Raw genomic sequence first — 14,128 nt, 5'->3', positions numbered from 1 at the left:
AGTAAAGAAAAATTGAAGGCGCTTCAGGAGCTAGTGGATGAACAGCTAGCTAAAGGCCTCATTGTGGAAACCTATTACCGTGATTCGCAAAGCAGTCACACGGAGAAAGATTTTCCAGCGCAGAGCTTCCTCCGATCCGGCTCAAGGCTGAGTCCAGGCCGAGAGAGAGCCTCTTTGTTTATTTCTTACTTTTTATACATTTGTGGGTCTGGCTGAAGATTGGCTTCTGGGGTTTTTTACTTTTCAGCCAAGTGGCTAAACCAACTGTCAGTTACAACTGTTTTCAGGTTAGAAATATGCAAACAAAGGACAGAGAATGAAAAACAAAGGATTTGTTTATGTTACATATGTGGGAAAAAGGTAGAACTGCTTCTAATATTGTACAGTAACTAAAAGATCTGACTCCATTTTATGAAAATTCAAAAGGCTATAAAAAACTCAGAAAAAACAGGGTAACAGAAACCACATCTCCGTGGAATTCCCCAGTCTTTTGTTGGGGAGGATGAAACCAGAAAGCCCTATAAATATGACTGCTTAGACTCTGAGAATGTGAAACCTGTAAGTGAGATAGAATTGAAAGCAAGTTTTGATGTTTGAGAGCTACTGGATATCTGGGAAAACAGTTATGTGACCAGCTGAAGGTCACCTGCAGCTAGACCCAGAGGTCAAATGGAATGTTCTGTCTCACCCCCAATGTATGGTTCATCCCACACCTGTAACCCTCCCCTGAAGTATCAGGTATCTGTAACCCCATTGGCCCAAGTTCTGTTCCAGCCCACCTTGAAGCACCCTGATAAGGGGTCCCGAGGGAGCTGGACGCCCTCTTTGCCTGGCACCCTTCTCCGAGGACTTTCCTCTCTTGGAATTTCCTCTCCCTACCTCTCCCTTCCTCCACCTCCTAGGCCTTGCCACGAGCTGCAGTCTGGCAGCTCAGAGCAAGGCCTCATATCCTTTACAATAAACCTCATCTTCTACCCAACTTCAGAGATCTCTTGTCTACATTCATCCACACCGTCCTGGAGTCAGCAGCAAATCAATTTCTACAGTCTTTGTTATAAAAAAGGCAAACAAAGGCAAGTGGTGGCTCCTCCATGATCTCCGTCAAATTAATAATGTCATTGAGGACATGGGTTTTTTCCAACCAGGGATGCCATCCCCAGTAATGCTCCCCCAAAATTGGAATTTGGCAATTATTGATATCAAAGATTGTTTTTTCCAGATCCCTCTGCACCTTGACGATGCCCCATGTTTCGCCTTCTCGGTCCCAATCCTCAACCGAGAAGCCCTGAGGAAAAGATACCACTGGAAATACCTTCCCCAAGGGATGAAAAACTCGCCATCTATTTGTCAGTGGTACCTCTCTTCCCTGCTGTCCCCAGTGCATGCAACTGTAGGAGAAGCCATCATCCTGCACTACATGGATGATGTGCTCGTGTGTGCCCCCAATGATGACTTACTGTCCCATGCACTTGACCTGACAATCGATTCATTGGTTGCTGCAGGGTTCGAGCTTCAGGAGGAAAAGATTCAAAGGATGCCACCTTGGAAGTACCTGGGTCTGGAGATTGGTAAGCGGACCATTGTGCCGCAAAAATTGGTTGTCAAAAATAACATCAGGACCTTAGCAGATGTCCAGCAGTTGTGTGGGGCCTTAAATTGGGTAAGACTTTGGCAAGGTCTGACCACTGAAGACCTAGACCCCCTTTTTAATCTTTTAAAAGGGGGAGAGGAGCTAAGTTCTCTGAGGACCCTCACCCAAGAGGCAAGAGCAGCCCTAGAAAAGGTACAGGACTGTGCGGCCACCAGACAGGCCAACAGGTACAAATCAGACTTGCCATTCAAATTCATCATTTTAGGCAAATTGCCACACTTACATGGGATGATTTTTCAGTGGGAAAGAGTGGGAAAATCAAAAAAGGACAAAGACTGTAAGGATCCCCTCTTAATCACAGAGTGGGTTTTCTGCAGTCACCGCCAGTCCAAAAGAATGACCAGGCCACAGGAACCGGTAGCAGAATTGATCCGGAAAGCCAGGACCCGGATCAGGGAGTTGGCAGGATGTGATTTTGAGTGTATTCACATCCCAAATGAGATAAACTTGGGCCAAATCACAAAAGCAATGTTAGAGCACCTGATTCATGAAAATGAAGCTTTGCAGTTTGCTCTGGATAGCTACACAGGTCAAATTTCAATTCATCGGCCTGCTCACAAATTATTTAGAGAACAAATTCAGTTCAAATTGTCATTAAAAAGTGTTCAGAGCAGGAGGCCTTTAAAGGCTTTAACCATTTTTACAGATGCATCTGGAACATCTCATAAATCAGTAATAACATGGAAAAATCCTCAAACTCAGCAGTGGGAAAAAGATATTGTCGAGGTAGAAGGATCACCTCAGGTAGCTGAGTTGGCTGCAGTTGTTAGAGCTTTTGAAAAGTTTCCTGAACCATTCAATTTGGTCACAGATTCAGCCTATGTAGCAGGTGTAGTATACAGAGCTGAACAAGCTGTACTGAGTGAGGTCTCCAATTCTGCACTTTTCAACTTGCTCTCAAAACTAGTAAATCTGGTCTCCCACCAAGAGCAACAATTTTATGTGATGCACATCAGATCCCACACCGATTTACCAGGATTCATAGCCAAGGGCAACAGAAGGGCTGATGCTCTTGCTGCGCCTGCGGAGATGGCCCCACTCCCAGATATCTTTGGACAAGCCAAAATCAGCCATCAGCTTTTTCACCAGAATGCACCAGGCCTAGTTCGCCAGTTCCACCTAACTCAGGAACAGGCTCGGGCAATTGTGTCCCTCATGCCAGCAACACGCGCTCCCAGTCCTAAGTGCAGGAACAAACCCCAGGGGATTGAACAGCTGTGAGGTATGGCAGACAGACGTGACACACATCATGTCCTTTGGTAGGCAAAGGTATGTTCATGTATCTGTGGACACCTTTTCTGGAGCTGTCTGTGCCTCTGCTCACACAGGGGAGAAGTCTAGTGATGCCATGAAACACCTAATACAGGCTTTCTCCTTCCTGGGCATCCCCAAATCAATAAAAACTGATAATGGACCCACGTACACATCCAAGGAGTTCAGAAGCTTCCTGCAGCAATGGGGAGTAGAGCACAAAACAGGCATCCCCTACTCCCCGACAGGTCAGGCCATTGTGGAAAGGACCCACCAAAATCTCAAAAGGGTCCTCAGCCAACAACATCAGTCTCTAAAAATAGAAACACCCCAAATCCAGTTGTCCAAAGCCTTGTTCACTCTGAACTTTTTAAATTGCACATTTGAAAATCTTAACCCACCAACTGTGTGCCATTTCAGAGAGAACTGCCAACTGCAGCTGAAAGCAAAGCCTCCGGTAATGGTAAAGGATCCAGCAACCAGGGAAACAGAGGGTCCTCATGATCTGATCACTTGGGGTCATGGGTATGCCTACGTGTCCACTCCCTCAGGTCCCAAGTGGGTGCCTGCCAAGTGGGTGAAACCTTTCATCCCTAAAACTGCAAAGCCACCTGCAGAGGCCCCACAAGTGGCCAGTGCTGCCTGGAGGAGGAGAAAGCACCAAACCTTCTCCTTCTAATTATCATTATTCCTTAACAGTGTTTTTCTAAACGGTTTGTTTGCACTAAAGATCATTTTTCTTCTGCAACTTTAAAGGTACTCAAGGTCTGAACTTTGAGCATCTCCCATGAACCGAGCCTTCCTTCTTCTTAATTTAATAAGGGGAAATGTTGTAATGCATTAATTGGGTTTATATTGTGTTTTACCGGATTTGTAATCTGTATCATGTGATTTTTCCTTACTTATCTGTAACCTAATTCTCTTCCACTGCCACTTCTCCCTGATTGGATGGTGTCTTGTCCCTGCCTCTGGGCCCTACCCCCTGGGGGAAAAGCCCCCGGATGGGTGGGGCCGAGGTCTCTTTGGCACCGGCAAGCTATTGGGAAGATCTCTAGCCAAGCAGGGCAGGACTGGAAAATAAAGCAATATTTTCCCCCCGGACAAAGAGCAGGCTCTTTCTTTTTGCCATTGGCGGTCTTCTAGTCTCGTGGAGAAATACCACACTGGTGAAAAGCCATTCTTCTTGTAACACAAACAGAATAAACTCTTTGTCAAGAATACTGAGAGCCATATCCGATCACAAATGCTATCTTTCTATTTCTTAACAGCCTGCCAGATCATTAAAATTCATCTGTAAGGACTTGGAAAACTGGAGTTACAAGTAAAGTTTAATCATAGCTTGATCATGTCAGTATTCTTAGAGAATTATTTTGGGTGCTGTACAGTATGAACTTTGCATTGCAACACAAAAAAAACCCCAAAACATATGCTTGTAAATATTAAATGATCAGTCTGAAACAAGAATAGAATTTCAATTACATCAATTACAGAACCATTACAAAAGTTCATCTGCTTCATTTATGTGACTAAGATATTTTTAACATCTTTTATCCAGTCTGTAAAGGCAGGCAGCATGATCCAGTAATCACATCCAGAGACAGCAAGAATAGAGTTGAAAGCTCCACTTTCAGCTGTCCATTACAGTTTTTGATGATTTTCACACCACTGAACACAGATGCCTTCCTGTAGCAAAGCACAGATCAAAACTACAGAGTAGATTTAGCACTCTGACACTGTTACTGATGGAAGACCCAGTCAAGCTGTTACATACATGTCCATGATAGGATAATATTATCCAGTCTATCAAGTTATGCAATCTAAAGGACTTAAATTTGGATATTAATAACCACCTAAGAGAGTCTACAGAAAAAAAATGCTCATGAATAGTGTAGTGGAGGCATCACATAACAGCAGCTCCTCACTCATCCAGAACAAGAAAAAATTATTTTATAGAACTGGCTGACAAAATCAAAAACCCTCAAGCCAACATCTCAAGGAAAATGTTTGGCTTCAACAGCTTTCTGTCTACATTTCTCTGCTTTTCTCCTCATCCACTTGTTTCTATAGTAAAAACAGGATTGTAATCTCCATAAAACTTACTTTGCTGCTCACTCCCCTATTAATATCAAGGCACTGTAGTTCTGAGGGGGAATAAACAAAACCAGCTATAGTAAAGAAATTAACCAAAACAAACCTGGGACACCAATAAAAAGTCAGCCTTGCTTTTTAGCAGACTTTTTTCAGGTGTTTCAAACTATTTCTCCAGTATTTTTTTCTGAGTTAGTGTCATGGGTTAGTACAGTTTGGTTTTTTAGCTATAGAAGAATGTAGAATAATTCTCCAGGTCAGGACCTGGGAATTGCTTTAGAAAAGACAGGGACCTATCAGAGGGTTAGTTGGAATATTGGCATCTGTTCTAACCACTGAAAATTACTAGCTGCGACTTTGGGAAGTACCATATAAAACCCCTTGATTTCCTGTAGGTGGGTCCTTTTTCTTCTTTTCTTTGGCTAGAGAGAGACAGGTAACATCGAGCTGGGCCTGCTGCTCCCCCCTTTTTGGGGGGGAGCTGTCCTGAGGCCTGGATGGATTCCATCGGCTCCCGGGTGAAGGGGGGGAAGAAGAGGTTGCTGTTTTGCAACAGCTACTTTCTCCAAACTTCCCTGGAGCAGGGAGAGATCTCTGCTGAGCCCCTGATAAGAGCTATGGGCACCATTTGGGCCAAAGCCACCCCAATTTACCAAGGGGTGGGCTGAGAAAGCATTTATGATCCTGCCTGTTTTTTTGTGATTCTGGACTGCCCAAGTGCTCCGAACTCTGATGTTTCTGCGAGTTCTTCCTCCCTCACCAGCGTGGCCTTGAACATCTAACACCACGAGCTACAGAGAGAGAGACAAAGACTCTGAGCAGATTTAACCCTTTCCTGGCAACATGAAGCTTCCAGAGTTTAGCCCTTCTCTGAGAGAGTAAGAAAGGACAGAGTGAACATAAAGAAAAACAGCATGAAGTCAGTAGAGCAAGAGTGAAAAGACTATTGGGACAGAGGGTTGAAGAGTTGGTTGTTCCCTTCTTACTTGAGCCATGGAAATGAGCTCTATATTTAGAAGATTCCTTTAAATCATGGGAAAGATATGCATTTGGGGAGATGACTGTTTTGTGTGTGGATTTAAGCAAAGGTGTTTGTGATAGACTAAGTGATATTAATCCTATAAGATGCTTGAACAGAGATAAAGATGAGAAGCTCTCTGCACCAGTGAAGAAGTGAGAAGATATCTCTGTACCTTAAGGTGAAGAATCCTTTGCTTTGGAGTTATTCATCTTTAAACGGTGACACCCCAGTATGCAAAAGTCTAAGACCCATGACCCATAAGCAGCTTGGGAAACTGCTCCTGGGAGAGGTCACAAAGGCAGGTTTCTCCGGGCAGTTGTTTTTGTGACAGTTTAAAACCCACAAGAGAACTGTTCTAAGTTGTCAGTGGGATCCATGACTCTAAGAGAGACTCTTCCCCTAAAGAATTGATGAAAGACTATTGTCAGATAGTGAAACTGACTGAAAATTACAAGTTTTGTCTCTTTATGTTGTTTTGTAAGAAAGGGAACAGTTTGTAAGGGGAGGGAAGAGTGTTTTTGAAGTTTCATTCTGTTTTAGTTTTTTTCCAACTTTCTTTTTCCTATTTTTTTAGTGTATGTTAATAAACTATTTGTTAATTTTAAGGTTGAGCCTGCTTTGTTCTTCTCCTAGTCTCTCTCCCACAGAAAGAGTAAGTACTAAGACCAGAATTTAGTGAACGTGAAACCACTACATTAATTGGTGTTTCTGCCCAGTTTTGAAATTAAAACTATGACTGTTAGAAAGTAGAGAGCATGAAGGGTGTAGATTTTGTACTGATTTTTTAAACAAGGTAAGTTATTGGAAGTGTTGCTAAGTGGAGAAAGCAGAAGATACACAATTTTCTCTCCAAGAAAAAACAGGTAGAAGTCTTCATTTCCTATTCTTTAACCTACTATTCTGTAATAGAGACATTCAGTTTTCTGCAGCTTTTACAGGCAGAATATACAAGCATGTGGGGGCTTTGGGGTGAAGTGGACTGGAGGCAGGAGCCTCCCATTTTGGGAGGCACAGAAGAAAAGCGGCTCAGACTGTTCTCCCTCACTGATTTTAACACAGTGCACAAGCACAAAGAGCCTTGTGAGATACAACCAAAGGCTGACACGAGCCCTTCTGTCCAGCCTTGCACTCTCATTAAAGCACATAATTAAATTAGTGCCTCGTGCTCTGCAAACCTGAGTGTGGTCTCCAGGAAATCCCTGGACAGGCAGCTGTGTGTGCACCTCAGGCAGCCAGGGCTGCTTGTCCTGCAAAAGGACTGGACCAAAGCCCCATGCAGCTCTTGGCTTTGTCATGACCTGTTAACGGAGAGCTTGATAGCAATCATGGATTTATCAAGTTCTACATCAGTCCAGACTAAGTCTGTAAATAATTCTATCTCAGGTTTCACAGCTTAATAAAACAAAGGATGAGAGTGATTTTTTCATTTCAGTTATTTGTATTTTTCTGCTGGAATAGGGACTGGCCTACAGCTGTAACAAGTAACCCTGACTTCAATGCAAAGCTGCTGATATACAACAAACAGCATAACATTGTGAAACAATGTATTCAAACACTCAAAACTGAAACAAAAAAACCCTCATTATTTCCATCTTATAGATGGTCTTAGGGAAAAAAAAAATAATTCTGAAATTCCAAAAACATGAGACTTGGCTGTCAGTAAACTGGAAATCATACAGTGCTGACAAACACCTTCTTCCCCTGACCTGCACAACATAACCTTATGCTTTCTTCTGTAAAACCTGTTAGCTCGTGTTACAGAATGTTCTGTTTCCCTATAAAGTTGAATACCTGTGTTCAGAATCAAAAGAAACTCTTTCCCTAAAAATCTAAACCCATGGCAACCTATGCCTTGTCTTGAAAAGGTAATGCCATATTCAGAGGCTATTAATCACAAATCTAGGTTTATGTACCTAGTGTTTCTTCATGGCCAAATACAACTCATTTTGTTCATTGTTTGGTTCATCCAAACAAAAAATTAGATACGGAACTATTTCTGCAGCTTTCAAGTAATCCTGTCCAAGAATGATGTTTGGGCCATATAAAAACTCCCAGACTTAAATTTTTGTAATAATAGTTGCAGAAGAATTCTCCATACCAGTCTAGAGCCACAGCTTTAGAGATGGGGCAGAAGGCAGAGAGGAAATTGCTGAACTAGTAAAGGACATGTAAAGGGTCTCTCTCCTCAGCATAACAATTTTACTGGGGTGAGGAGATATCAAGGTCTAAAAGAAAACACATAATATAATAAGGTAGAGAAAGAGTAAATTGGCTTGTGACTCTTAATTCCCTTAATTATTTGTTTAATATCAGCATATTAGGGCAGTAACAATATTAAACCACCTCTGTCAATAATTTGTAGTCAACTTAGCTTAAAATTGCACAGTACTGCATATATACTTACACAGTAACTCTTCAACCTAATGAAGTCGACTGTCATGGGGATTGATTTGTCACTGTTTCTGTTCAGGGCTTTGATGTAGTCTAATAAATCGGCAAAAAATTTATAGCCACCCTTGAGTACACAGAGTGCCACAATGTGGTGTCCTCCCATGCCTTTCATAATTTCTCGTGCCAGTCTCTCTGTCCTAAACAAAACCAAGGAAGAGTGAGCTGTCATAACATTTAATTTGTTCATCATAGCAGCAGTATTTGATACTCCTAGCAGCAGCAAACACACAGAGAAAACTTGGAAACACATTTTGCTTGGAAATATTTGCCCACCACTTTGGTCACTTTTACATGTTACTGGTCAACAAAGTTTTGCTTTTCAGACATCCAACAGTAGTGCTGCCAAATGCACTTGTTTTCCTATGCCACAGGCAGCCAAAGCAAACCTTAACACCCTGAAACTGTTTCACTGTCAGATATGAGACATGAAGGTGTGTTTTCTCCTTCCAAAGACAGGTTCAGCTTCCATGCAAAGAGCAATGTAAGCTAACAACCCCAAGGGCAGTAGCTCTCACCAGCTGACGAGCAAGAAAACTCTCAAATTGTAAACTGAAGAGTTTATGTTTATTTGCCAAATCAGAATGCCAGAAACTTGTCCTGAAAGCAGAATACAATACTAGCAAGGCAGAGCAAGAGAACACTGCACCGTTTTTCTGCAATAATTGTTTCTAAATTTATTTTGCCATTAATTTTAGAAAGCATGGTCTGCATTTATTGTGTGCCAGCTGACAGCAGGTTTCTCAGAGAAAGCCAACCATTATAAACTTTACATCAATTCCTTAATGACCTGTACTTTGTCCAATTTTTTCCTCTATATGGACTTCCAGTGTAAAGTTTTAATATTTAAAAAGAAACTTTTTTAATAGGGATGTTCATTGTATCTAGTCAAACAGAACCATGCAAAATATAAATGCATTCCTAGTCACAAGATCCCCTGGAAGACCCATCCAGCACCGCTCATAAAAGGCTTAAATTCACTGAATTTGTTGTTCATTCTCATAAAGGAAATTAGCAACTTGCAAATACAAAGTAAAACACAAATGTCTTGTAGGCTTATGAACACATTTCTGATCACACAAGATAAAACTTGCACAGCACATCACAGATTTCAGCAACCACAGAAGTGACAGATTGATATTTGCAGAGGATAACATCTTTCTTGGAAGGCAGGACAAAGTTGGGCATTATTTATCTACCACATCAGCATGAGAGTCTAAAATTATGTGACTAATAGTTTACTTTTATTAATATCTTATGGAAATTCAAGAGACTAAATTTTCAGACTGAACTGACACAACAAAATGTCTTCTAGTTAGATTTTAAGAAGGTAAAACATCAAAGAAACACTGGAAAGAAAGTCCTAAGTTGCTATATACTACAAAATTTCGCTTGAGAATTATGACTAATTTTCAAAAAATAGCATGACTGCAAATGAACAAACTCTTAGAAGCAAAAAAAAAAAAAAAAAAGAAAATAGATTAATTGTACAGTTGAGTCTCTAATTAAATGCAATCTATTTAGACAGTCTCCAAGCAGCAAAATTATCACTGGAAGATGTTTATTCCAGTTTCATGAAATCAGTGTACTGTCTGAGGTCAAACAAACCTGTCCATGATGAGCCCATGAGGAATATAGACTTTTTCCAAATCATCTGCATAGTGTTTAGGTATGCAGAACAAATCCAGGTCGTAACCTTGTTCATCATCGCCAATCTGAAAAGGAAATAAGGTGAGATTTTTATGAAGCCTTATAGAAAGTCTGTGCTGAGAAACTTCAAGTTCTTTGCTTTATTCAGTAAAAACTATCAAACCCATGAGTAAAACCTATCAAACTCACAATGCTCATCAGAACCACCTTACTTTCCCCCTCTAAAAACATGTCACACTGAACAGAGTAATCTAAGAGTTCACAAGGGTTACCTGAAATATTGTGAGTTTTTATGCAATGCGTGAAATACAAGGTTCTCCTCCAGTAGAGAGCAGGAAAGTGAAGTTACTACACCTCAGTGAAACTATATTCCATTACAAAAATAAGCTTTTTAACCCTTTTGATTTTCCTAGTGTAATGCAAAACCTGCATCTGCAATTAAGCAAGCAGAGGTTCTGACATGGACATCTTCCAAATCTCCACAACACTCAATCACAACAAAACACATGAACCAGCTTGCAGGACAAGACGAGAGCTACATGAGCATGACAAGTTATGCTGCTGTGAAGCAACTCTGCTCTGACCACCGTTTCCAAAACGGGGAGGTTCAAGATCATTCAGAATCTGAAATTAAAGCTTTCAGCAATCTGTTCCACATAGGCAAACTTCCTGTATGAAACAGTCTGAAACACTGGCAAGTGCATATTAATTAGGACAAAGGATTAGCATACACACAATAATGATACCGAACGCTGCTGAGGTTCAGGGCACACTGTCACATCAGTCTTCCTTGAACCCTAACCCTGCTGCAGCTTGAACATGATGTGTTTTTTTAATTACTTCCCTCTCTGGTTATGTAGCTGAACACTACTATGTGAAAAAGAATTTCAGAGGGAAAGCAGAAGGTTAGTGCTGACAGTTCACCAGGGCAGGCATTTTAAGTGTCCATTTTGGCTACAAGTACCCTTGCAGGACTCAAATCTTATTTCAGTGTCTGTGGAAACACTTACCTGGCCAGTGGTCAGACAACTGTTTACATGGGGTTTTGGTGATTAATCTTTAATGAGCATTTCATCTGGGGAATTTCATTATTATTTCACCCTCCCTACCAAAACTGATCCTGTGTGAGCTACACACACACAGCTCGAGCTCATGGTCCCTGCAGTCCACAGGGACTTATTTTAAGAAATAAGGCAGGTCCTTCCCAAAACTCATAGGGTTTTTCTTTGGTCAGACCCATCGTTATATCCAGCGCGTCTACTAAACCTTCCGTTCTGCATCTGACAGGGAATGGGCCCTTCCTACAGGTTTTATCAGTTTTTTTATGGACTGCAGGGATTTACTGTCGCAGCCTCGCGGCCGTCACAGCTCTCGGCCATCAGACACCGCACGCACTTCATCAGCATTGGCACTTGCTTAAAAACGATAAATAAAAATGAGCATTAGCTCATTAAACGCCTTAGCAGATGCGGCAATTACGCAAAAATATAAAGGATGCTGCTTCTGCAGAACCAGACCCATCTCACACATGTGGGGTTCTCCGGACCAGAGCCTCCGGCACGCCGCGAACAGCAACAGGAATAGGAAGTTGTGACGCTGGGGGAAGTTCTTCCACCTTCGCTCCGGAGGCGCCAACGCCGGCTTTGCCCATCGCCCTCGGGCTCCGGATCCCCCCTGATCCCACCCCGAGGGACCCGCGGCCGCTCCGGGAAGGGACGCGCCCGGCCGGAGCAGGGACGGGCAGCCCCGGGCGGCCGGGGCTGCCCTCAAGGTGACTCCGCGGGCCGGCGGCTCCCAGCGCCCAGGGACACGACACGACACAACATACGATACGACACGCCACGCCATGCCACCCCCCGCGTTCCCTCACAGATCACCGTATTCCGGGGGGCAGGTGGGGGACAGCGGCCCCGGCGCCCAGCATCCCCCGTCCCGCGGGCGGCAGCTCCCGCACTCACCACGATGCAGGGGCTGGGGTTCGCCATGGAGCGCGGCCCCGCAAGCGTCGGCTGCGGGCGGCTCACAGCGGCGGGAGCGGGCGCTGGGAGCGACAGGAGCGGCGGCGGCAGCGGGCGGTGGGAGCCGGAGGCGCCGCGCCCGCAGCGGCCCCGTCACCGCCTCCGCGCCCTCCGCGCTCCCCGCCCTCAACATGGCCGCGGCGGAGCTGCCCTCAGCACTGCCGTGCAGCGGCCCCGGGTGCGGGGAACAGTCCGAACTCGGGATGGGGGAGAGGGGACACATTACCGGAGCTGTTCTCTCGGTGGGGCTGTCCCCATCCCAGCAGGGTGCAGGTATCCCCGCGCTGTCCCACGTCCCCACTCCTGGTCTTGAGAGTTGACCTCCTCCCACAGCACAATGTGCGTTCCCCGTCCCTTCAGGATGACATGGGAAGGTGACAGTGCTGTGTCCAGTTCTGGGCCCCTCAATTTAGGAAGGACATTGAGGTGCTGGAACGAGTCCAGAGAAGGGCAACGGAGCTGGGGAAGGGTCTGGAGCACAAGTCTGATGAGGAGCTCTCGAGGGAGCTGAGGGTGTTTGGCCTGGAGAAAAGGACGCTCAGGGAGGACCTTATTGCTCTGTACAACTCCCCGACAGGAGGCTGTAGCCAGGTGGGTGTCAGGCTCTTCTCCCGGGAAACCAGTGACAGGATAAGAGGACACAGTCTTAAGAACGGGTTTAGGTTGGGCATTAGGAGGAATTTCTTCACAGAAAGGGTGATTAGACATTGGATCAGGCTGCCCAGGGAGGTGGTGGAGTCACCATTCCTGGAGGTTTTTAAGGAAAAACTGAACGTGGCACTCAGTGCCATGGTCTGGTTGACAAGGTGATGTTGGGCCATCGGTTGGACTCGATGATCTTGGAGTTTTTTTCCAACCTAATTGATTCTGTGCTTCTGTGACTCCTGTGTCTAGGGGGAACAGGGTGGGTAACTGCTGTCATTCCAGAACCAGGCACAGGGATGCACATCCATCAGGTGTTCACATCCATGGAGGGGCTCCACAGACAGAAGTAAAATAACAAGAAAGCATGGATAGTTCCAGTGGTCTCAAATGAGAGAAAGAAAAAAGTGTCAATTTTTCCTGTAGGTGTGGACAATAAAGACAATACAACAGTGCAAATGGAAATTTGTGATTTCTTATATTATGTAACAGTTGAAGAATTTCCCTCTCTTTCTCTAAGGGGTGGAAACCAAGTTTTATTTTATGCTGCATAAAATCTTGGTGTCAAGAAAAGGATAATGATTCTTAAAAATAACTTTACTCATGAAGAACTGTAGCAATCGCCCTCTGATATGCATCTAGCATTATTACTGTTGGCTCAGAAAATACAATGAAATCAAATTAAGCGTTCCTTTGTATGAAACAACCAATTTAAGCAAATTTTAACTAAGCAAATGGGCACGATCCCTCATGAGTGCTGTATTGTTACAGTCTGGGTGGGTTAACTGGAGTGGGTGGAAGGAGCCTTTATCGAGTTGCCTGGAGCAGCAGAATGAAACACACCCTGCAGCTAAGGGATATAAGGAATGTGTCATAGCTGGACTGTTTCTAGAAGGCCAGGAAGAACAGCTGCCCTGTCAAGTTCAGGGAGAGCCTGACATTAGTGGGCAGTATCTATGGAGAGACTGTAACCTCAGAAGAATCGCAGGATCTGACTGTATTTGTTACTGAAGACATTTCTCATTTATGACTAATATCAATGTCGGCTATGTAAAGTAGCATCCAACAGCATTTTTCTGATGGCATGCAGGAGTTGTTGGCTTGACTTCCATGTGGTTTCTCCCCGGCAAAAAAGCCATTAGTCCTGTTTTGCCCTTCTGGATGAGCAATTTCTTTGTTCCTCCTGCCAAACAGCACATTCCTGGATCCAAGCATTTCTTGTCCCACTGGCACCCCTTTATGGAGGGAAAAACATATTTACAAAAGCAAAAGTATTTGCTGATATTACAGGAAGTTGATTAGTTGAGATCAGCACCAGATTTAGAAAATGACCAGGTTTGCTCTTGCTGGTTATGAGGT

At 43.8% G+C, this 14,128-nt stretch overlaps 1 protein-coding gene across 2 annotated transcripts in view; it reads right to left on the bottom strand.

Moving 5' to 3' along the window:
- Positions 1 to 12,181, bottom strand: part of LOC120764925 (hypoxanthine-guanine phosphoribosyltransferase-like) — a 40,404-nt gene extending 28,223 nt beyond the window's left edge. For both annotated transcript variants that reach the window (XR_009208593.1, XM_040089080.2), the window contains exons 1-3: positions 12,068 to 12,181; positions 10,068 to 10,174; positions 8,416 to 8,599 (exon numbers count right to left, since the gene is read on the bottom strand). Coding sequence is in view for 1 of the 2 variants with exons in the window: in XM_040089080.2 (XP_039945014.1) it covers positions 8,416 to 8,599; positions 10,068 to 10,174; positions 12,068 to 12,094 (318 nt within the window). In the remaining variant the exon portion in view is untranslated. The remainder of the gene's footprint in view (positions 1 to 8,415; positions 8,600 to 10,067; positions 10,175 to 12,067) is intronic.
- Between the last annotated feature and the right edge of the window lie 1,947 nt (positions 12,182 to 14,128).

The sequence above is a fragment of the Hirundo rustica genome, chromosome W (assembly GCF_015227805.2).
Source record: "Hirundo rustica isolate bHirRus1 chromosome W, bHirRus1.pri.v3, whole genome shotgun sequence".
NCBI classification, from domain to species: Eukaryota; Metazoa; Chordata; class Aves; order Passeriformes; family Hirundinidae; genus Hirundo; species Hirundo rustica.
This window is presented reverse-complemented; position numbering and strand designations above follow the sequence as displayed.